Source organism: Oncorhynchus clarkii, chromosome 18 (assembly GCF_045791955.1).
Source record: "Oncorhynchus clarkii lewisi isolate Uvic-CL-2024 chromosome 18, UVic_Ocla_1.0, whole genome shotgun sequence".
Lineage (NCBI taxonomy): Eukaryota > Metazoa > Chordata > Actinopteri > Salmoniformes > Salmonidae > Oncorhynchus > Oncorhynchus clarkii.
This window is the reverse complement of record NC_092164.1, coordinates 3,624,667-3,650,147: the sequence shown is the minus strand read 5'-3', so window position 1 is coordinate 3,650,147 and position 25,481 is coordinate 3,624,667. Positions and strand designations below refer to the sequence as shown.

At 40.1% G+C, this 25,481-nt stretch overlaps 1 protein-coding gene across 1 annotated transcript; it reads right to left on the bottom strand.

Annotated features, from left to right (window-relative positions):
- Positions 1 to 15,939: 15,939 nt before the first annotated feature.
- LOC139372868 (zinc finger protein ZFP2-like) lies at positions 15,940 to 24,309 on the bottom strand. Its single transcript, XM_071112720.1, has 4 exons — positions 24,067 to 24,309; positions 21,680 to 21,913; positions 18,466 to 18,708; positions 15,940 to 18,177 (listed from the first exon to the last, which is right to left on the bottom strand). The coding sequence occupies exons 1-4, from the start codon at positions 24,167 to 24,169 to the stop codon at positions 17,435 to 17,437; spliced, it is 1,323 nt and encodes a 440-aa protein (XP_070968821.1). The 5' UTR covers positions 24,170 to 24,309; the 3' UTR covers positions 15,940 to 17,434.
- Between the last annotated feature and the right edge of the window lie 1,172 nt (positions 24,310 to 25,481).

Here is a 25,481-nt window from a genome sequence, read left to right as displayed (position 1 = left end):
CATGTTGAGACATTCTCTACATCCAGAGAGCAGCTGGAAGATCGCAGAGCTAAGAGATTTCACCATTGCCCACATTGTGAGAAGATTTTGCCATTTCTATCAAAGCTAAAAATACACCTAAAAATACACACAGGAAAGAATCTGTATTCCTGCACTGACTGTGGGAAGAGCTTCACAACATCAACTAAGCTAAAAGTTCATCAGAGAACACACACGAGAGAGAAGCCTTATTCCTGCTCTGACTGTGGGAAGAGTTTCTCCCGATTGGATAATTTAAACACACATGAACGTATACATACAGGAGAGAAGCCTTACGTCTGCTCTGACTGTGTAAAATGCTTTAAAACAACAGCTGAGCTAAAAGTTCATCAGAGAACACACACAGGAGAGAAACCTTACTTATGCTCTGACTGTGGGGCGAGTTTCTCTCGACTGGGCCACTTAAAAATACACAAACGTATGCATACAGGAGAGAAACCTTACCCCTGCTCTAATTGTATAAAATGCTTCACAACATCAACTGAGCTAAATGTTCATCAGAGAACACACACAGGAGAGAAGCCTTACTTCTGCTATGACTGTGGGGCAAGTTTCTCTCGTCTGGGCAACTTAAAACTACATAAACGTATACATACAGGAGAGAAGCCTTACACCTGCTCTAATTGTTTAAAAGGCTTCACAACATCAACTGATCTAAAAGTTCATCAGAGAACACACACAGGAGAGAAGCCTTACTTATGCTATGACTGTGGGGCGAGTTTCTCTCGACTGGACCACATAAAACTACATGAACGTGTACATACAGGAGAGAAGCCTTACATCTGCTCTGACTGTGGAAAATGTTTTAAAACAACAGCTGAGCTAAAAGGTCATCAGAGAACACACACAGGAGAGAAACCTTACTCCTGCTCTGACTGTGGGAAGAGTTTTTCTCAACTGGGCCAGTTAAAAATACATGAACGTAAACATACAGGACAGAAGCCTTACTCCTGCTTTTATTGTGTAAAATGCTTCACAACATCAACTGAGCTAAAAGTTCATCAGAGAACACACACAGGAGAGAAGCCTTACTCCTGCTCTGACTGTAGGAAGAGTTTCTCTCAACCGAGCCACTTAAAAAGACACCAAGGTATACATAAAGGAGAGAAGCCTTCCTACTGCTCTGACGACGGAAAATATTTGAAATCATCAGCGGAGCTAAAAGGTCATCAGAGATCACACACAAGAGAGAAACCTTACGTCTGCTCTTACTGTGGCAAGAGTTTCTCCCGATTGGGAAATGTGAAAATACACCAACGGATACACACTGGAGAGAAGCCTTATCACTGCACTGACTGTGAGAAGAGATTCTCTCAACAGAGCAATTTAAAAAGACACCAAAGTATACATAAAGGAGAGAAGCCTCATCAGTTCTCTCAGACCAGCGAAGATTAGATTCTCCACTTAATTATCATGTCATTAAATAATTGCCAATGTTGAATTGGATCAAATGAAGAAAGCGTAGAGCACTTGAAATCCTATTTTCTCACTGTGAGAGAACTGTGCAGAGGAAAGGGAGTGGTTTATAGGATGTTAGCCTCTCTTTACTTTAGTGATCAGTGTGCACCTTGTCAGTGTTGGTGTGTTTTGTTAGCTTCTACTGTAAAGATATTGAGATGATCTTGGATTTGCCCTTAGGGTTGAATATCCTCTGTGAGACGTCTCACAATGTAGTCTGATGGTTGACTGGATGGTACTGCTTCCCTCTGCAGTTTTCTGTGGGAATGAGCTAGTAGACAACATGCACTGAGTGTACAAAACATTAAGGACACCTGCTCTTTCCATGACAGACTGAACAGGTGAACCCAGGTGAACGCTATCATCCTTAATGCTGTTTATTTATTATGGATCCCCATTAGCTTTCTGAAACTGCAGTTGTTGGAGTGGGCTAAGAATTGAAAAGACTGGACACTGGAGGATTTGAAAATCTTTGCCTGGTCTGATGAATCCCTGTTCCTGCTGTTTCATGCTGATGGTAGGACTAGGGTATGGAAAAAAACATCATTACATGCATTCATGCTGTGCGTCAGCATTGCAGGCTGGTGGTGGTTGTGTGATGGTTTGTTTTCATTGGGCCTGTCATGCCAAATAATGTCCCCCTCTACGTCACAATGGGATTCGATAAACTTAGCGTCCGTTGCTAAACGAATGGTGTGATGACCTAATGATTATAATTTTGGAGATCATTACAGCCTAAATTATGTTCTCTTCATCATCGCTATGCAAACGAGGCTGATTTTCCCCAACAATTTCGCTGTTTAAAAGTTTTGTTTAGCTAATCAAATACAAAACATGAATTCGTACTACTTTTTGGTACCTTGTTAACGTTACAACATGAAATCCGCGTCTTACATGTTGCTACATTTCGGAAATGGCAGTGAACGCGTGTAATCTGCTTGACACATTAAAGTGACTTACCTTACAGATCACAAAGTCAGCTCATTTCCATTTGATTGTCTGGCTGTCCTGTTTTATTTTAACTGTTATTTTAACCTAGCCCTTGTGGTTGAATATGAAATATATATATATAATAATATATGTGTGTGTATCTATTGTAGGTCCTAGCATACAACAATGAATAATGTGGAACAAATAAAGACCATTCAAAGGAAGCCTGGCAATATTTAAGATTGTAATACATAAACTCTGATCGTTTTTATTTTCACAGATTATTTTTTTTGTACACACATGGCAGACACACTTAACTCTGGTGTGTGGAATAAAGAGGTGGGTGCTGTGTGGTTGGGAGGTTCTGCCTGTCACTTGTTCTCAGTAGGCAGTCTCGGGAAGGGGGACTTGAAGAGGGAGACTGCGAAGTCCAGGCACTGCAGTGCTAGTAGTTTTTTAGTTCATCTGTGTATCTCACATATTATATGCCCAGTATGATACGACTTGCAAACTTTATTAGCAGATAATGACAACATGACAATAGCAGTAGCTTTAAATGATGTAATGAGATGGATGGGATGAGTGGGCAGATTGTTGGGAAATCAGAAGTCACTAGATGCAGAATTTCATCTGGAGGGAGAGGTGAGAAAGAGTTAAAAGATGAGGAAAGAGGCAGAATCAAGAGATGCTTGATCAGGTGCTGTGGCTAATTCTTCCTGTCACTTGTCCTCGACAGGCAGCCAGTCTGTCAGGGGTTCAATAACGTGCTTGGTTTAGTTGGAAGCCCTCTCACCACGTCAAGGTACAGGCTGAGGGAAGGATAAAAAATATATATTGTTTAACCAGTTTAATTAAGGCCTTTATCCCCCTACTCTATCTCTGTAGTGTTTGACCTAATGGGGCTTGGAGATGTGTAGCAATATGGTGATGACTCAACAAATCTAGAACCTCCAGATATATAAACACTAACTAGAAACCAATGTCCAATTCCATACCAACCCCTGGCCTAAAATTTTGATTTGGAATTGGACACCAAAGATGAATGGTTAGGAAGAAGGGGTTAAGGAACTGGTCAATTGAACATTTTACTTGCAATGACTACATTTAATATGCAAATGTTTACATTTACATCCAATTTGAGCAAGTTTCAAATATTTACCAGCAAACAAATGGAAAAATATACAGATATTTACAGATATATATTTTGCTTTATACTTACAAAACAACTTACCAACTTCACAGCCGATATCTGCAAGAAAACACATCTGTATACAAATGTAAAACAATATTACAACATGTTATTAAGGATATTTACCATAACATACTTTATACAACAAGATGCAATGTAGTAAAACACCTACTGTCTTGGGGTGGGGAGCCGGCCAAGCAGTGAAAACAAGGGTGGGGAAAACAGATGACGGACGATGGACACGATGGACAGACAAGTTCCCGCACATTGACGACATGAGACAAACGACATGTTAAAATACTTGCCGCATCTCCTGCATCGCCCCCCCCTTACCGTCTCTCACATATTTCCAACAGAAGCAGTGGATACTGACCTCTGTTGTGTAGGGTGTGGACACCTTGCGAGGCCTGGACCCAGGACCGGGACTGGGAAATGGTGCCAGGTGCCCAGCCTGAAAACAAGAGAAAATATGTTTTCTCATGGATTTCTGATGGTATCGTGCCATGGAGGGTTCCTCATCTCTGCAGAGAGTAAGACTGTTTCAAAATGACCTCGGGAGCACTGTGGGTGTTGAAGATGTCCATCATCGCCTTGGAGGTGGCCTCGCCAGTCTTGTCCTTGATGGGTATTATACAACATGAAAATAGCTTTTTTGGATTCCAAGCACAATTTTTAATGGGTTACGGAAGGGAATTTAAAGTTAAGCAAATTCTCTTCCTTTACTGACCTTAATTAATGGGTATTGCCTCCACTCACTTGGTGTCATTATCGTTTGCCGTCAGACACCAGCGGTTGCCATTCCTGGATTTCGTGAAGGGTCCGATGAGGTCCACCCCGAACATTTAAAATGTTAGGTTACTTTTTTCTTACCCGTATCTGTGTCATACAGTATGCAGTTTTCATATTTGTACGGATACTGACACTAACATTTGATCATATTGAAGTCTGCTGTGGTCAAATAAAGCAACCATTTAAAAAACAACTTATCAATGCAAAATTTGAATCGTGACACACTTACCGATCATGTGCCATGATGAAATAACTTTGATCGGTTTCAACTCCTGCGCCATAGTCTTCACCCTCTCAAACTTCTGGCAGGCTAGACAGGTACTGACCTATAATCACAAAATTACAAATTGAAACACTGTGTTATGACATTCATCGAAATCATAATAATTTCAGATATAAAAGCATGTGATTTTTAACAAAAGGTTATTTCACTTGCCCAGCTGTCCACATCCTTGACAATCCCACGCCAGAAGAAGCGTAGGTTGGTTTTGGCAATCATGCGCTTCACTCCGAAATGTCCAGCATGCATCTCTGTCAGCATGGCCTCCTTCTCCTCCTTAGTGAAAATCACCCTCCTCTGTGGCTGGCTATCCTTCCCCCGTAGATACATGTGTGTCATGACTTTTGCTCCTGGCAGAGGATCAAAGAGAGCCCCCCCCTCCCCTCCCACCAGAGAGGAAGGGGGGGGGGGGGGAGTTGGCTAGTTTTATGACGGTCGTAAATACCTTGCAGGAACTCTCTCGTACACTGCAGTATGGAGAAGTCAAAAACCCTTTGTGTAGAGAGAGACTGCCCCAAAACTTTAACATCAAAATGTTAGACATTGAAACAATATTTATAATGTAAACAATGTGGGAAATGATCGGGAGGGACTTAAAGAACAATCATGTTAAATCAATTGTTGTTTTGTGATATCATTGAAGACGTTAGAACGGAAACATTGTAACTTTAAGAGCTTTCACAATGTATATGTCAGAGTTACATCTAAATGTTGTAAAACATATGATTAAATTAAACTATTTGTGAAAAGATTAAATGTGATTTGATCCTTCTAAATGAGATCATGTTTTTTCATATAGACTTTTGCCAAGTCAGTAACCACGCCCACGTGAGCACAGACATTGTGACAACGTGATGGAACCGCTCTCCAAGTTGAGTGCTTAAAAATATTTGCTTTATAATTAACATGTTAGACCAGTACATTGACAGGTTGCTACTGACGTGTAAAATGGTTTTAAAACGACCAGATCAGACAGCGTGGAGGGGTGACTACACGGCTGACAAATGGTTTAAAACTACATCAGACCAAGTAGGTGGACGGTAAGCCGGACATCACAAATGGTTAGACTCTACCAGATCAGAATACGTGCAGCGCGAGCTGAATACGTTACAAATGGTAAGACCTTCAAACTCTCGAGTTAAAAAGAAAGACTGCATCGGAACATTCAGTCTGCAGCTGTTTAAAACTTTAGTCAAGTAAATTTGACCGAGAACCAACTTGTGTACCTTTTTGAAGGATCCAGTCTAACGAAGACGAGAGGGGAAGAACATTTCCCTCTCACCACTGTGTGGTACTCGGATGTATCCATTCTAACGAACACTTTCAGAACAAAGAAGCCTACTACAACTACTAAGGACATGGTGACCTCAGAGACTTTCTGTCTAACTATTTGTCACAGACGGATCGGGAGATTTCAACAGAGAGGGACGACAAAGACATACAAACGTAAATGACCGTATTATTCAACTGTATGTACGATAGCTGAATTCCTTTGCATCTTCTTCTCTTGCTCCCCCCCCCCAGTCACCAGATCTCAATCCAATTGTGCATCTGTGGGAGGAGATGGAACGAGCTGATGATGATCAGTTTTCAGCATTAGTGTTGGTGGATTATTTTATGTTACTATATAACTTTTGTTTAGTGATAAACAGGCTATGAATCGACTACTTGTATTTATTAAATTGTCTTTTAATACTAGATTCATTATTTTAGTCATTGATGATGAATGTATTTGAATAACTGTGTTGAAGTTAATTCATCTGGTGGCAGGTAGCCTAGCGGTTAAGAGTGTTGGGCCAGTAACTGAAAGGTTGCTGGTTTGAATCCCGAGCCGACTAGGGGAAATGTATAATTAAATGTGTATAATGAAGTGAAATACTGTATATACAATACACAACATTACTGCTTTGTTGACCCTGTCCCTCTGGCCAGGGTCAGAGTAAGCACATTTTTCACCCCCTCTCCTACAATTTTTTAAAAAGAGAGGCTGCCTGGATCTTTAATTTAAAGACCCTTGCTCCCTTCGGTCTCAATGTATACTTTGATCTGAAGCCTTTCTTGTGATTGTGCTATTCATTGTAAATGTTTGTAGGCCTATGTAGCAAAATTGTATCTGTGATCGTATGCTCTCATTCATGTTTTTGATAGGTTAGCCAGCACCTCGCCTAAACAGGAGTGCGCTTCTTTCGCCCCCAGGTCTCTGTAAGTCATGGATATAATATGTCTGTCTCTCTGTGAGTCATGGATATAATATGTCTCTCTGTGAGTCATAGATATAATATGTCTCTCTGTGAGTCATAGATATAATATGTCTCTCTGTGAGTCATAGATATAATATGTCTCTCTGTGAGTCATGGATATAATACTGTATGTCTCTCTTTGTAAGTCAAGATATATGTCTCTCTTTGTTTGTAAGTCGAGATATAGTATGTCTCTCTGTTTATAAGTCATGGACACAGTATGTCTCTCTCTGCAACAACAATTCTTCTCCATCCCCTCTCTTAAGTGGCTTTCCAACATCTAAGCCCTGGAACCCTGGATCAGGAACTCGTCTGATGTGCGACACGTGGATCCAGGTATCTCTCTCAGCAACCTTCACCATGGTGGGGGTCAAAAGAACTTGGTACGGGCCTCTCCAACGAGGGTCCTTTCAACTCTTTCTCCTGAAGTCCTTCACCACCACAAAATCACCTGGGTTAAAACAGTATTCAGTTCCACCTGCTAGATCTGGCAAGGAAGCCTTCGCCCGGGGGAAAAGAGCCTTAAGAATACTGTTAAGGGTGACGCAATACTCAACCATGTCTTCCTCCATCCCTTGCGGGACAACCTGCTCTGGACGAAATGTGCGTTTGTCATTCGCATAGGATGGCCAGACAGCACCTTGTGTGGAGAGAGACCAGTGACTGTATGGGGTCTGCCTCTCATACTCATCAGTGCCAATGGAAGCACTTTCACCCATGTCAGCCTTGTTTCGCCAATCAATTGGATTAATGGGGCGGCAGGGTAGCCTAGTGGTTAGAGCGTTGGAGTTCTCAAATCAATCTGCAAAGCCTCTGACTAGGATGGAACAATCTTATTTACGAAATACCGACCGTTGCCAGAATCCATTTTTGACGGCAGACCCCATCTCCTAAGATGGCGCTGACGGAGAGGGTCGCCTCGCCTCGAGTCCTTAGGAAACTATGCAGTATTTTGGTTTTTATGTATTATTTCTTACATTATTAGCCCAGAAAATCTGAAGTGTTATTACAGGTGCATCAAAGTTGGGACCAAGAGACTGAAAAGCAGCTTCTATCTCAAGGACATCAGACTGTTAAACAGCCATCACTAACACAGAGAGGCTGGTGCCTACATACAGACTCAAATCATTGGCCACTTTAATAAATGGATCACTAGTCACTTTAAACAATGCCACTTTAATAATGTTTACATAACCTTCATTACTCACCTCATATGTATATACTGTATTTTATACCATGTATTGCATCTTGCCTATGCCGCTCGGCCATCGCTCATCCATATATTTATATGTACATATTCTGATTCCATCCTTTTACAGTTGTGTGTATAAGGTAGTTGTTGTGGAATTGATAGATTACTTGTTGCTGTCGGAACTAGAAACACAAGCATTTCGCTACACTTGCTTTAACATCTGCTGACCATATGTATGTGACCAATAACATGTGATTTGATCTCTCTCACAAGGGCTTTCGTCACAACAGCCGCTGTGGCTCTCCTGCAAGGGAAAGCTTCAATCCATTTAGAAAACATGTCAACAATCACCAAACAACAATTATTCCCCTCGCAAGGGATCAACTCAATGAAGTCCATCATTAAGTGCTCAAAGGGTCCTTCAGGCCTCGGATGGAACGCGGGGGGATGTTGAAACAAATCAAACATTTCTTGCAGAAACCACCATTCCTCCTTGATCCTTGATCCTTGATCCACCATTCCTCCTTGATCCACCATTCCTCCTTGAGCCACCATTCCTCCTTTAGACACATGATCCTGACCATGTGACAATTTTGTGAGGAAAAAAAAACCCTCTAAATCCAGATTTTCTAATGGGGTGTCTCAAGTCCAACCTAGGCCTACAGTCAATCTCAATAGCCAATCACAGCCCTCACAAAACAAAAACATGTCAAACCAGTTATAATTATAAAACAAATAAAGCTATTAATATCAACTTAAAAAGCTTCTATGAAAATCAATATCAATCAGAATGAAATAACAGTTGGACTGATCTACAGCCTTCTTAGACTAAACTATCAGCAAAAAAATTATCAAAGAAATCACCTAAAAGTAAATATTAGAAACTGTTAAACTTTCACGTGAAGAAAAGCACCAGGTATGGACAGCACCAGATATGGACAGCACCAGGTATGGACAGCACCAGGTATGGAAAGCACCAGGTATGGACAGCACCAGGTATGGACAGCACCAGGTATGGACAGCACCAGGTATGGACAGCACCAGGTATGGACAGCACCAGGTATGGAAAGCACCAGGTATGGACAGCACCAGGTATGGAAAGCACCAGGTATGGACAGCACCAGGTATGGACAGCACCAGGTATGGACAGCACCAGGTATGGAAAGCACCAGGTATGGACAGCACCAGGTATGGAAAGCACCAGGTATGGACAGCTTTCCCACAGAATTTTATTTGACATTCTGGGACAAAGTAGCAGCCCAATTTACTCAAATGACAACACACGTTATGTATCAAACAATTTCAGTTATATTAAATTCAGGAACATCTGGAGAGTCCCTTACTGATTATAGACCCACAAGTTTAATAAACTGTGACAATCAAATAATAAAGCTTATAAGAATGACAAAAGTATTACCAGACTTAACATCAAACAAACAGGGTTTATTAAAAATAGACAAACAAAAACACATTTCAGTTTAATACAATACACAAAAAAACAATATATAGATTTATCAAAAATGGTGGTTGATGCCAAAAAGGCTTTTGACTGTCTTGAAGGGCCTTTTCTATTAAAAACTTTAGAAACTTAAAATTTGAGCAGAAAAAAATACATTTTATAAAAAGATTGTATAAATGTCAGAAAGCTAAAATATACAAAAATATATTATCTGATGAAATTGTTTTATAAAGGAGCACAAGACAGGGATGTCCCCCCTCTCCCTCCTGTTTTGCATTGGCAGTTGAACCGCTTGCAGAAAGAATTAGCCAGGACCCAAACGTAACAGGTATCAGTATTGGTAAACATGAATATAAAATACACTTATTTACAGATGATCTCCTGATGTACCTGTATTTACAGATGATCTCCTGATGTACCTGTATTTACAGATGATCTCCTGATGTACCTGTATTTACAGATGATCTCCTGATGTACCTGTATTTACAGATGATCTCCTGATGTACCTGTATTTACAGATGATCTCCTGATGTACCTGTATTTACAGATGATCTCCTGATGTACCTGTATTTACAGATGATCTCCTGATGTACCTGTATTTACAGATGATCTCCTGATGTACCTGTATTTACAGATGATCTCCTGATGTACCTGTATTTACAGATGATCTCCTGATGTACCTGTATTTACAGATGATCTCCTGATGTACCTGTATTTACAGATGATCTCCTGATGTACCTGTATTTACAGATGATCTCCTGATGTACCTGTATTTACAGATTATCTCCTGATGTACCTGTATTTACAGATGATCTCCTGATGTACCTGTATTTACAGATTATCTCCTGATGTACCTGTATTTACACATGATCTCCTGATGTACCTGTATTTACACATGATCTCCTGATGTACCTGTATTTACACATGATCTCCTGATGTACCTGTATTTACACATGATCTCCTGATGTACCTGTATTTACAGATGATCTCCTGATGTACCTGTATTTACAGATGATCTCCTGATGTACCTGTATTTACACATGATCTCCTGATGTACCTGTATTTACACATGATCTCCTGATGTACCTGTATTTACACATGATCTCCTGATGTACCTGTATTTACACATGATCTCCTGATGTACCTGTATTTACACATGATCTCCTGGTGTACCTGTATTTACACATGATCTCCTGGTGTACCTGTATTTACACATGATCTCCTGATGTACCTGTATTTACACATGATCTCCTGATGTACCTGTATTTACACATGATCTCCTGATGTACCTGTATTTACACATGATCTCCTGATGTACCTGTATTTACAGATGATCTCCTGATGTACCTGTATTTACAGATGATCTCCTGATGTACCTGTATTTACAGATGATCTCCTGATGTACCTGTATTTACAGATGATCTCCTGATGTACCTGTATTTACAGATGATCTCCTGATGTACCTGTATTTACAGATGATCTCCTGATGTACCTGTATTTACAGATGATCTCCTGATGTACCTGTATTTACAGATTATCTCCTGATGTACCTGTATTTACAGATGATCTCCTGATGTACCTGTATTTACAGATGATCTCCTGATGTACCTGTATTTACACATGATCTCCTGATGTACCTGTATTTACACATGATCTCCTGATGTACCTGTATTTACACATGATCTCCTGATGTACCTGTATTTACAGATGATCTCCTGATGTACCTGTATTTACACATGATCTCCTGATGTACCTGTATTTACACATGATCTCCTGATGTACCTGTATTTACACATGATCTCCTGATGTACCTGTATTTACACATGATCTCCTGATGTACCTGTATTTACACATGATCTCCTGATGTACCTGTATTTACACATGATCTCCTGATGTACCTGTATTTACACATGATCTCCTGGTGTACCTGTATTTACACATGATCTCCTGATGTACCTGTATTTACACATGATCTCCTGATGTACCTGTATTTACACATGATCTCCTGATGTACCTGTATTTACAGATGATCTCCTGATGTACCTGTATTTACAGATGATCTCCTGATGTACCTGTATTTACAGATGATCTCCTGATGTACCTGTATTTACAGATGATCTCCTGATGTACCTGTATTTACAGATGATCTCCTGATGTACCTGTATTTACAGATGATCTCCTGATGTACCTGTATTTACAGATGATCTCCTGATGTACCTGTATTTACAGATGATCTCCTGATGTACCTGTATTTACAGATGATCTCCTGATGTACCTGTATTTACAGATGATCTCCTGATGTACCTGTATTTACAGATGATCTCCTGATGTACCTGTATTTACAGATGATCTCCTGATGTACCTGTATTTACAGATGATCTCCTGATGTACCTGTATTTACAGATGATCTCCTGATGTACCTGTATTTACAGATGATCTCCTGATGTACCTGTATTTACAGATGATCTCCTGATGTACCTGACCAATATTGGACCACAAAATATGAAATACTTTGGATGCTTAATAAGTGACAACAAATAACAAAACACGATATAAAGATAACTTTATTCCATTACTTAACAATATGACAGCAGATGTATTTAAATGGAATAATCTTCCCAATCTGGCAGGTAGAGTAAACCTCTAAAGAATGGCATGGCTCCCAAAGTTTTAGTATTTGTTTTCCATAATACCAATTATTCCACATTCTTTAAAAAGTATACTGTCATAACACTGTATACGGACAAATAAAATTCATAGAGTAAAAAGGAAAGTTTCACATCTTCCTAAATCTGAGGGTGGTTTTAACCTTCCAGATTTGGAATTGTATCAACTCACTACTCAAGGCTTTACCTTGCGACATGTAGTTAAATGCACTAAAGAGGAACAATGGGTGTTTGGTTCATATTGAAAACATGCGTGTTCATCCCCAGAATATTTTACGTGTTTATATTCAAAAGAAAAAGCTAAGAACATGAACAACATAGTTATAAACACAATAACAATATGGAAGAAGATGAAACGGATTCTACAAGAATCAATATCAGTCCCTAGAAACCACAGGAATTAGTGGACTCTGTTAATTAGTAGAATGTTACAATAGATGAAACATGGTTTCCATGGTTTCCAGGTGTTTGATGTCATTCCATTGGCTCCGTTCCGGACAATATTATGAGCCGTTCTCTCCTCAGCAGCCTCCTGTGCTTTGAAACACAACCCCCTGGATATAGCCTTGTTATTGTTATTTTATTGTGTTACTTTATTTTATTTTCTACTTTTAGTTTACTTAGTAAATATTTTCTTAACTCTATTTCTTGAACTGCATTGTTGGTTAAGGGTTTGTAAGTAAGCTTTTCACGGTAAGGTCTACTACACCTGTTGGTTAAGGGCTTGTAAGTAAGCATTTCACGGTAAGGTCTACTACACCTGTTGGTTAAGGGCTTGTAAGTAAGATTTTCACAGTATGGACAGCGTTTCAGAATTCATCCATAAATTGGTCCACATGGAAAACTAAAGGCATAGAAACTGTAAAAGACGTGGTAATAGGAAATACATGTATCTCAGTGACAGCTCTAAAAAGCCATTTTGGAAGGACCAGTGTAGATATCTTCAAATACACTCAACTTAAAGGTTTTATATCACAATGTTGATTTGGAATCTTTTGGACATCACAGCAATCTTGAGGGAATTCTATTTGAGTCAGAAAATGATATTAATATGATAGGTAAGCTATAGAAAACCTTGCAGAAAACCTATACAACTGACAATCTCTTAGAAAAACTACTGGAACCAAGATTTAACAATAACTGATATTGTAGCTGGAAAAAATAGAAAATCACATCAACTGGATGAGTCACTATTATGTAGGTGGATGGAAATGATCCAGACATTATGTTGAATATAACAATAATAAACTACACTCATCAATCTGACTCCATTACTATGTGAATGCTACAGACCTATAGTTGTATCCAGTGGGTATAGCCAAGGTTGCGAACCTTTTGTCACCTCTCGGAATACTATAAGATGCAAGTGTCTAGGTTTACCGTTCTGCAATTATTAAGAGGCTGAGGAACAAGGAGCTCATATTTTACAATCTATGTCTTAGCATTAAATTAAGTTAACCTTAGCGCAGAGATGCACAGTCAGACCGAGCATATATGCTATGTACAGTGCATTCGGAAAGCAAACTAACCGCACGTGTTTTCTGACTCCCTACGCCTATGTTACAACAATCTTGGCAAAGGAGAAATGCTCACTAACAGGGACAAAATTCTGAGAGAAATAATATTTTTTTGAGTGTGAAAAATTTGCCAGAGCGGCAAAGATTACTGTTTGATTTGAGATGGGAGCTCCACCCTCCCCGCTTTTTCCGTTGACATGACGGGCCATTGCCCGGTTCAACCCTGGCCAGTGTAATAAAACACCCTCAATGAAAGTGCACTCAGTGAGAGCACACAATTAAAAATGTTTAAGTACTTTTAATTTAACAAAATTATGAATACACTTGGTTTAACTGCACAATGTTATTTCAATATGGTTCAATAGGGATAAATGATAGATTAGTCAAACAGGGAGCAACCAAAATGGAGGTCTGGTGAGGTGACCAAACAATAGTGCCACTACATGGAACATTCATTCTTGAATTGAGGTGGCCTTCCAACTTGCAAATCCTTTCAACACCCCATTGTTAGAGCTTTATATACTGTACTACTGGGACTACATAGAGGATCAGGCTGTTGAAATGCAGTTGATTATGTAAATAGTCTTCTAGAACTCTGGTATTGATGGTCCATTTCAGGGTGAGTCATTGATATGAATGTTCAGAGTGAAAGAGATGTGAACTCTCCTGTGATGGTCCACGTCTACCACACACTTTCATGTGTTAATAAGCACCACAGCATTCATACATACAGTAGGATGGGAGGGGTGTGGCATGCACAGGGAGGGACCAGACTTCTATTTAGGACTGGGATCCTATCCAGAGTTGACAGTCAGGACAAACCCAGCCTGCCTCTCTCCTTCCATACTACAAATCTACAGTCACTGGGTACTGATTGTGACAGTGGAGTCTAGTTTGCACTGCAGGATCCAGAGATGGCATCAGTGGGCAGGTTTCCATTGACCCAGGTTTATTAAACAGAAAATCCGGAAGCATTGAAGAACCACAGTGACATTACGTGGAGGCGTAAGAATGGTGCTGCTAAGATCAGAGATTAATCTCCTGAGTACACACCTAGTCCCCTGAATACAAACCAAGTAATCTTACATACAGAACTTAAAGTAGTAAAATAGTGAACTACTCCTTTAATGGAGTGGTAGGCTCTATAAATAGGACGTTTTCACAACGCCAGAAATGTTGTATGTTAGCAATCAAGTCTTCAAGATAAGAGAAGAGAAGTTGGGGAAGTTGGGGGTGGCAGGTAGCCTCGTGGTTAGAGCATTGGGCCAGTAACCAAAAGGTTGCTAGATCAAATCCCCGAACTGCCAAGGTAAAAAATATTTAGTTCTGCTCCTGAACAAGGCAGTTAACCTAGGAACAGCTGGCATTTTAAATAAGAACTTGTTCTTAACTTACTTGCCTAGTTACATTTTAAAAACTTTCAGTACAGTGGAAAATGTCTTTATGATAATTGCATATAATTTGCATCACACTTTTTTGCTCTGTACTGCAGTGTTTCCTAATCCTGGTCCAGGGGACCCCAAAGGGGGGTGCCTTTTTGTTTTTGCCCCTAACACTCACACACTGGATTCAACTAAGCAACTCAAGCCTTTGAATTGAATAAGGTATGTGAGTGTGAGGGCAAAAACACACATGTACACCCCTTTTGGGACCAGGATTGTGGAACACAAATAGATTTCTTCAGTAGCATTATTCCCCATGCCACAAGGCTTGTCCAAGAATGGTTCCAAGAACATGACAGTGAATTCAGTTTACTGCAGTGGCCTGCCGAGTCACCAGATCTTAATCCAATTGTGCATCTGTGGGAGGAGATGGAACGAGCTATTCAAAGTAGTGATCCCACTCCCAGCCAACCCGACACAACTGTGGGAAGCATTGGTGTCATCGTGGACCAGCATCCCTGTGAAATGCTATCAACACCTTGGACAATCTATGCCCTGACAATTTGATGCTGTTCTGAGGACAAACAGGGGTGCAACTCCATATTAGGAAGGTGTTCCTAATATTTTGTACACTCCGTGTATATCGGATAAAGATGGTGTGGTGATCAGTTTTGGTGGAATATTTTATATTACTAAACTTTTGTTTAATGATTACCAGGCTAAGAATCAACGTTTGTTTAATGATTACCAGGCTAAGAATCAACGTTTGTTTAATGATTACCAGGCTAAGAATCAACGTTTTTAGGGGGGTATCTGTACTTTACTATTTATATTGTTGACAACTTTTACTTCACTACATTCCTAAAAAAAAATAATGTACTTTTTACTCCATACATTTTCCCTGACACCCAAAAGTACTTGTTACATTTTTTTATGATTAGCAGGACAGAAAATGGTCCAATTCACACACTTATTAAGATAACTTCCCTGGTCCTCCCCACTGCCTCTGATTTGGCAGACTCACTAAACACAAATGCTTAGTTTGTAAATTATGTCTGAGTGTTGGAATCTGCCCCTGGCTATCCGTGATATAAAAAAACAACTCAGTTGTGCCAACTGGTTTGCTTAATTTCAGGAATTTTAAATTATTCATACTTTAACTTTTGATACTTAAGAATATTTACAACCAAATACTTTTACTCAAGTAGTATTTTACTGGGTGACTTTCACTTGAGTCATTTTTTAAGGTATCATTACCCCAGTTCTCCCATCAGCATGACACAGCAGGAACAGGGATTCATCAGGCCAGGCAGTATGTTTTTCAAATTCTCCAGTGTTCATTCCTTAGCCCACTGCAACTGCAGTCTCTTGTTTTCTGCTGAAAGCTAATGGGGATCCATAATAAAAACAACATCATTAACAATTATAGTTTTCACCTGGGTTCACCTGGTCAGTCTATTTCATGGAAAGAGCAGGCGCCCTTAATGTTTTGTACACTCTGTACATGTTGTGTCTACCAGCTCTTTCCCACAGAAAACTGCAAAGGGAAGCCGTACCACCCAGTCAACCATCAGACTCCATAGTGAGACCCCTCACAGAGGATATTCAACCCTAAGGGCAAATCCAAGGTCATCTCAATATCTTTACAGTAGAAGCTAACAAAACACACCAAAACTGACAAGGTACACACTGATCAGTAAAGAGAGGCTAACATTCTAGAACGCTCCCTTTCCTCTGCATTGTTCTCTCACAGTGAGAAACTATAGGATTACAATAGAGTGTTCTACACGTTCTTCATTTGATCAAATTCAACGTTGCCAATTATTTAATGACATGAGAATTAAGCGGAGTGGCTAACCTTAGCTGGTCTGAGAGAACTGATGAGGCCTCTCCTTTATGTACACAATGGTGTCTTTTTAAAATGGCCCAAATTGTAGAATCTCTTCTCACTGTCAGTGTAGTGATAAGGCTTCTCTCAAGTGTGTATCAGTTGGTGTGTCTTTACATTGCCAATCTGGCCGGAGAAACTCCTGCCACAGTCAAAGCAGAAGTAAGGATTCCCTCCTGTGTCTGTTCTCTGATGAACTTTTAGCTCAGTTGTTTACAAAAATAATAACATACAGTCAGATCAGTGGTAAGTCTTCTCTTCTTTACCTTGGTGTCTTTTTAACAGGCACATTCAAAATAAACTTTTTCCACAGTCAGAGCAGTAGTAAGGCTTCTCTCCCTTGTGTGTTCTCTGATTAACTTTTAGGTGAGTTGATGTGAAGCATTTTACACAATTAGAGCAGCATTAAGGCTTCACTCCTGTATGTATACGTTCATGTGTTTTTAAGTGGCCCAGTCGAGAGAAACTCTTTCCACAATCAGAGCAGGAGTAAGGCTTCACTCCTGAATGTATACGTTCATGTCTTTTTAAGTTGTCCAGTTTAGAGAAACTTTTTCCACAGTCAGAGCAGGAGTAGGGCTTCTCTCCTGTGTGTATACGTTCATGTGTTTTCACGCTGTTCAGTTGAGAGAAACTCTTTCCACAGTCAGAGCAGGAGTAAGGCTTCACTCCTGTATGTATACGGTCGTGTATTTTTAATTCACCCAGTTGAGAGAAACTCTTTCCACAGTCAGAGCAGGAGTAAGGTTTCACTCCTGTATGTATACGTTTATGTGTTTTGAAGTGGCCCAGTCGAGAAAAACTCTTTCCACAGTCAGAGCAGGAGTAAGGCTTCTCTCCTGTGTGTACACGTTCATGTCGTTTTAAGGTGCCCAGTTGAGAGAAACTCTTTCCACAGTCAGAGCAGGAGTAAGGCTTGTCTCCTGTATGCACTCTCTGATGAACTGTTAGAACCTTTGATGTTGAGAATCTCTTCCCACAGTCAGTGCAGGAATACAGATTCTCTCCTAGGTGTATTTTTAGGTGTATTTTTAGTGTTGATATAACTGAAAAATTCTCCTCACAATGTGGGCAGTGGTGAGACCTCTTAGCTCTGGGATCTTCCTGCTGTTGCTCTCTGGATGTAGAGAATGTCTCAACATGGTCTCCTGTGAGAACAACATCAGAAGAACCAGTCAGTTGTGTGATATACAATACAGGTCAAACGTTTTAGAACACCTACTCATTCAAGGGTTTCTTAATTTTACAATTTTCTACATTGTAGAATAATAGTGAAGACATCAAAACTATGAAATAACACTTGGAATCATGTAGTAACCAAAAAAAGATACAACATAAAAAGTGTTAAACAAATCTAAATGCATTATATTTGTGATTCTTCAAATAGCCACCCTTTGCCTTGATGACAGTTTTGCACAATCTTTGTATTCTCTTACCATGAGAAAGAGATTTCCCAATCTTCTCTTCTTCATCTTTAATGTTGACATTCAGTTTCAGTGTTTGACTGCAGTCTTCCAGCTTCACTGATGCCATCTCTGGATCCTGCAGTGCAAACTGGGCTCCACTGTCACAATCAGGACCCAGTGGCTGTAGGTTTGGACTCAGTGTGGAAGGAGAGAGGCAGGCTGGGTTTGTCCTCACTGTTGATGTTACCGGCCTCAGACTTAATTCTAGTCGTCCTGTAGTAACAATGAGAAACAGACACAAAAGGTTAGTCTTGACAGTTCTGGCTCTTTATTCTCTATTAAATACATTATATTTCTTCTTGTTCAATCATTTAATTCAACGCTTGGACTTGGACTGATATATGTGCCGGTACTCATTTTTAGGTTCAGGAGCTCCAAAATACTGTTGAGCTAATATTCTATAAGAGGAACATGAGCTCAAACATGACTTGGACTGGTGAGCTGCAGTCCAAGTCAAGCACTGATCTCATTTCAATAGATCAGGTAGATAAGCATTAAGAACAAAACATTAATTCATAAAAACTTAGACAAAGTACCTGCTTTAAATTTGTCTACACAACGTAAGTGCACTTAACCTCTAGTAGATTTTCCCAAATTCACACAAATGACTCAAAAACGATTTAGTACAAGGTTTCAGTATGCTTTAAGCAGCAATATGTACGATTTTCCTGAATAACCTTGTATTCGCTGTATTATTTAAATCAAAAGCCTATATAACCTATAGCCAGTATTTCCCGTTCACACCATAGTAATATTTACAGATAAATATAGAAACAACTGCATTCGTCTGAATATTAGTACACATGTAGAAACACGATAATCATTACATTCAGCTCCAAAACAGTAGAGCAACTGTGAAATTGTTTCTCTCTGCTGCACCCTCACTGCCTGCACTGAAGTCTGTTGACGCAAACCGACTGGGCGCTGCCATTTTAACAGCTTGTGAATATTCCCTTTCATGGAGCTCTACGGACAATTCCTTCCACCTCATGGCTTGGTTTTTGCTCTGACGTGCACTGTCAACTGTGGGACCTTATATAGACAGGTGTGTGCCTTTCCAAATAATGTCCAATCAATGTAATTTACCACAGATGGACTCCAATCAAGTTGTAGAAACATCTCAAGGATGGAAACAGGATGCATCGGAGCTCAATGTCGAGTCTCACAGCAAAGAGTCTGAATACTTATGGAAATAATGTATTTCTGCTTCAAATTGTTTGATAAAATGTGAAAACATTTCTAAAAACCTGTGTTTGCTTTGTCATTATGGGGTATTGTGATGTCATGGGGTATTGTGATGTCATTATGGGGTATTGTGATGTCATGGGGTATTGTGATGTCATTATGGGGTATTGTGATGTCATGGGGTATTGTGATGTCATTATGGGGTATTGTGGGTAGATTGATGAGGAAAATGTTTTATTTAATCAATTTTAGAATAAGGCTGTAACGTAACAAAATGTGGAAAAAGTCAAGGAGTCTAAATTCTTCCTGAATGGGAGAGGGGATACCTAGTCAGTTGTACAACTGAATGCATTCAACTGAAATGTGTCTTCCACATTTAACCCAACCGCTCTAATCAGAGAGGTGGAGGGGGGGGCTGCCATAATCAACAACCACGTCTTCAGCACCCGGGGAACAGTGGGCTCATGGACAGAACAACAGAACAACATATTTTTACCTTGTCAGCTCGGGGATTCGACCCAGCAACCTTTCGGTTACTAGTCCAACGCTCTAACCACTAGGCTACCTGTAAGTATTTATATAAGTAGGCTGTGAAATACAAAAGGGGAATAAAACTATTCTATAAGTATCATGAAAATGTTGAGCTCTATCATCCTCCACTCACTATCACAAGGGTTAGTAACTACACAGACTCATTTCATATCATCCTCCTCTCACTATCACAAGGGTTAGTAACTACAGACTCATTTCATATCATCCTCCATTCACTATCACAAGGGTTAGTAACTACACAGACTCATTTCATATCATCCTCCACTCACTATCACAAGGGTTAGTAACTACACAGACTCATTTCATATCATCCTCCACTCACTATCACAAGGGTTAGTAACTATACAGACTCATTTCATATCATCCTCCACTCACTATCACAAGGGTTAGTAACTACACAGACTCATTTCATATCATCCTCCACTCACTATCACAAGAGTTAGTAACTACACAGACTCATTTCATATCATCCTCCACTCACTATCACAAGGGTTAGTAACTACACAGACTCATTTCATATCATCCTCCACTCACTATCACAAGGGTTAGTAACTACACAGACTCAATTCATATCATCCTCCACTCACTATCACAAGGGTTAGTAACTACACAGACTCAATTCATATCATCCTCCACTCACTATCACAAGGGTTAGTAACTACACAGACTCATTTCATATCATCCTCCACTCACTATCACAAGGGTTAGTAACTACACAGACTCATTTCATATCATCCTCCACTCACTATCACAAGGGTTAGTAACTACAGACTCATTTCATATCATCCTCCACTCACTATCACAAGGGTTAGTAACTACACAGACTCATTTCATATCATCCTCCACTCACTATCACAAGGGTTAGTAACTACACAGACTCATTTCATATCATCCTCCACTCACTATCACAAGGGTTAGTAACTACACAGACTCATTTCATATCATCCTCCACTCACTATCACAAGGGTTAGTAACTACACAGACTCATTTCATATCATCCTCCACTCACTATCACAAGGGTTAGTAACTACACAGACTCAATTCATATCATCCTCCACTCACTATCACAAGGGTTAGAAACTACAGACTCATTTCATATCATCCTCCACTCACTATCACAAGGGTTAGTAACTACACAGACTCAATTCATATCATCCTCCACTCACTATCACAAGGGTTAGTAACTACACAGACTCAATTCATAGAACTTTAAAACACTGGCAGTTTGTCCACTCCACTTCTTTAGTCTCCTCTCTGATCACTCCAGATAGCCCAGTTAATAAAACAAATGCTGACAATACTGTTGTCATCCATACAAGTCTCAGTAGCATGAAATAACATCTACATCTCATTGAAACAGTTCATCATGAAACAGTTCTACTGCAACTTTTCATGCACAGCGGAGAAGTTGTAACAAACAACAAAATTAGATAGAACCTGCTCTTACCATGATAAACAGATTTCCCAATCTTCTCATCCTCTTCTTCATCTTTAATGTTGACATTCAGCTCCAGTGCTTGACTGCAGTCTTCCAGCTTCACTGATGCCATCTCTGGATCCTGCAGAGCAAACTGGGCTCCACTGTCACAATCAGGACCCAGTGACTGTAGGTTTGGACTCAGTGTGGAAGGAGAGAGGCAGGCTGGGTTTGTCCTCACTGTTGATGTTATCGACCTCATACCTGAGTCGGCAAATAGTATAAGAGAAACAGACACAAAAGTTATTTTCTTGACAGTTTGGCAAGGTCTTTATTCTTTCTTAAATACATATATATATTTTTGTTCAATCATCTAATTCATTGCTTGACTTGGACTGAAATAGTTGCCGATACTCATTTTGGGTGCCGGTACGGTTTATATTTAGGTGCAGGAGCTGCACAATACTTTTGAGCTAAAACTTAACCTGTAGTAGATAAATGCATAAATGACTCAAAAACCATTTAGTACAAGGTTACAGTTTGTTTTAGGCAGCACTATGTGATATTTTCATTAATAACCTTGTATTCACTCTTTTACTTCAAAAAAACAATTGTATTTCCTGTTCACACCACAGTAACGTTTATAGATAAAGACAAACTGAATGTGTCAATATTATTTCACATGTAGTAAACCGATAATCAATACCTTTAGCTTCAAAACAGTAGTGCAACCGTGGTCATGGATCTGAGCTATGTAATCTGGTTTCCGAGCTGGTCATAGGTGCACCTCAGCCACGCTCAAGGTACTAAACGATATCATAACCACCATTGATAAAAGACAGTACTGTGCAGCCGTCTTCATCGACCTGGCCAAGGCTTTCGACTCTGTCAATCACTGCATTCTTATCGGCAGACTCAACAGCCTTGGTTTCTCAAATGACTGCCTTGCCTGGTTCACCAACTACTTTTTTGATAGAGTTCTGTGTGTAATCGGAGGGCCTGTTGTCCGGACCTCTGGCAGTCTCTATGGGGGTGTCACAGGGTTCAATTCTCGGGCCAACTCTTTTCTCTGTATATATCAATGATGTAGAGCTCTTGCTGCTGGTGATTCTCTGATCCACCTCTACGCAGATGACACCATTCTGTATATTTCTGGCCCTTCTTTGGACACTGTGTTAACTAACCTCCAGACGAGCTTCAATGCAATACAACTCTCCTTCCATGGCCTCCAACTGCTCTTAAATGCAAGTAAAACTAAATGCATGCTCTTCAACCGATCGCTGCCTGCACCTGCCCGCCCGTCCATCACTACTCTGGACGGTTCTGACTTAGAATATGTGGACAACTACAAATACCTAGGTGCCTGGTTAGACTGTAAACTCTCCTTCCAGACTCACATTAAGCATCTCCAAACCAAAATTAAATCTAGAATCGGCTTCCTATTACGCAACAAAGCCTCCTTCACTCATGCTGCCGAACATACCCTCGTAAAACTGACTATCCTACCGATCCTTGACTTCGGCGATGTCATTTACAAAATAACCTCCAACACTCTACTCAACAAATTGTATGCAGTCCATCACAGTGCCATCCGTTTTGTCACCAAAGCCTCATTTACTACCCACCACTGCGACCTGTACGCTCTCGTTGGCTGGCCATCGCTTCATACTCGTCGCCAAACCCACTGGCTCCAGGTCATCTATAAGTCTTTGCTAGGTAAAGCCCCACCTAATCTCAGCTCACTGGTCACCATAGCAACACCCACCCGTAGCATGCGGTCCAGCAGGCATATTTCACTGGTCATCCCCAAAGCCAACTCCTCATTTGACCACCTGTCCTTCCAGTTCTCTGCTGCCAATGACTGGAACAAATTGCAAAAATCACTGAAGCTGGAGACATATCTCCCTCACGAACTTTAAGCATCAGCTGTCAGAGCAGCTTACCGATCACTGCATCTGTACACAGCCCATCTGTAAAGAGCCCACCCAACTACCCAACTACCCCATATTGTTATTTATTTTTGCTCTTTTGCACCCCAGTATCTCTACTTGCACATCATCATCTGCACAGCTATCACTCCAGTGTTAATGCTAAATTGTAAATATTTCACCTCTACGGCCTATTTATTGCCTTTACCTCCCTAATCTTACTACATTCGCACACACAGCATATAGATTTTTTCTATTGTGTTATTGACTGTCCGTTTGTTTATCCCATGTGTAACTCTGTGTTGTTTTTGGTGAACTGCTTTGCTTTATCTTGGCCAGGTCACAGTTGTAAATGAGAACTTGTTCTCAACTGGCCAACCTGGTTAAATAAAGGTGAAATAAAATAAAACAGTTCTACAGCAACTTTTCATACACAGTGGGAAGTTGGAATGAATAACACAAACTTAGTTAGTTAGAACCTGCTCTTACCATGAAAAAACGATTTCCCAATCTTCTCCTCCACTTCTTCATCTTTAATGTTGACATTCAGCTCCAGTGTTTGACTGCAGTCTTCCAGCTTCACTGATGCCATCTCTGGATCCTGCAGTGCAAACTGGGCTCCACTGTCACCATCAGGACCCAGTGACTGTAGGTTTGAACTCAGTGTGGAAGGAGAGAGGCAGGCTGGGTTTGTCCTCACTGTTGATGTTACCGGCCTCAGACTTAATCCGAGTCAGCCTGTAGTAACAATGAGAACCGGACACAAAAGTTAGTGCCAGAACTGCCAAGACTTACTTTATTATCTAAAAATGCGGTTTATATTTAGGTGTAGGAGCTCCACAATACTGTTGAGATAATATTCTATAAGAGGAACATGAGCTCAAACAGTAGACATTTGAGGTGACGGTACTCAGCTCAGCTCCAAGTCAAGCACTGATCTCATTTCAATAGATCTGGTAACTAAGCATTTACACAACATTAATTAATTCACATTAGACAAAGTATACACTTTCAATTAGGCTACAAAACTGTGAATGCAGTTAATCTATAGTAGACTTCCTGAATTTACATACATGCCCCCAAAAACATTTAGTACAAGGTTGTAGCATGTTTCAGGCAGCACTATGTACTATTTTCCTGAATAACCTGGTCTTCACTGTATTATTCCAATCAAAAACCAATATTATTTCCGTTCACACCATAGTAACATGTATAGACAGACAGAAACAACTGAATGTCTCAATATTAGTACACGTGTAGAAAACTGATAAATCATTACATTTATCTCCAAAACAGTAGTACAATCGTGAAATGGTCTCTGCTGCACCCTCACTGCCTGCACTGAAGTGTGTTGATGCAGACCGAGGGGGAACCGCCATTTTCCCAGCTCGTGAATTTTACACAAAACCAAAAACGACATGTAAAACGAACCCAGAAATCTCAAATAGATTGATCCTTAATGAAAATACCTTGACGAAATTATATAACGTTACATCCACTCAGACTAACCCAAAGTCTATAACTATGTGACTTGTAGAAAAGTGATCACGTTAACCCACGCGGTTTGACACAAAAATAGCACATAAAACCTTCATTAAACGTGATAATAACTTGACGTATTTACTACCTGACATGGTCTTTCGATAATATAACGTGCTATTACATACCAGTAGTAATACACGGACACAGAAGTTATCGTATCGACTGCACAATTCTGGCGTATCCTTAATTCTGAAGAATGATGCGCGCCTGCGCGGAACTTCCTGTTTCCCCACTACCAGTTTCTCAACCCAGAGACGTAAAAACGCGAGACTTCAGAGAACGCTTGCGAAGCAGACCAAGCCCGGGTTTGAGAAGTCAGTGAGAAGTGAACAATTCTGATACTTTTGCAGCGTTTAATGGGG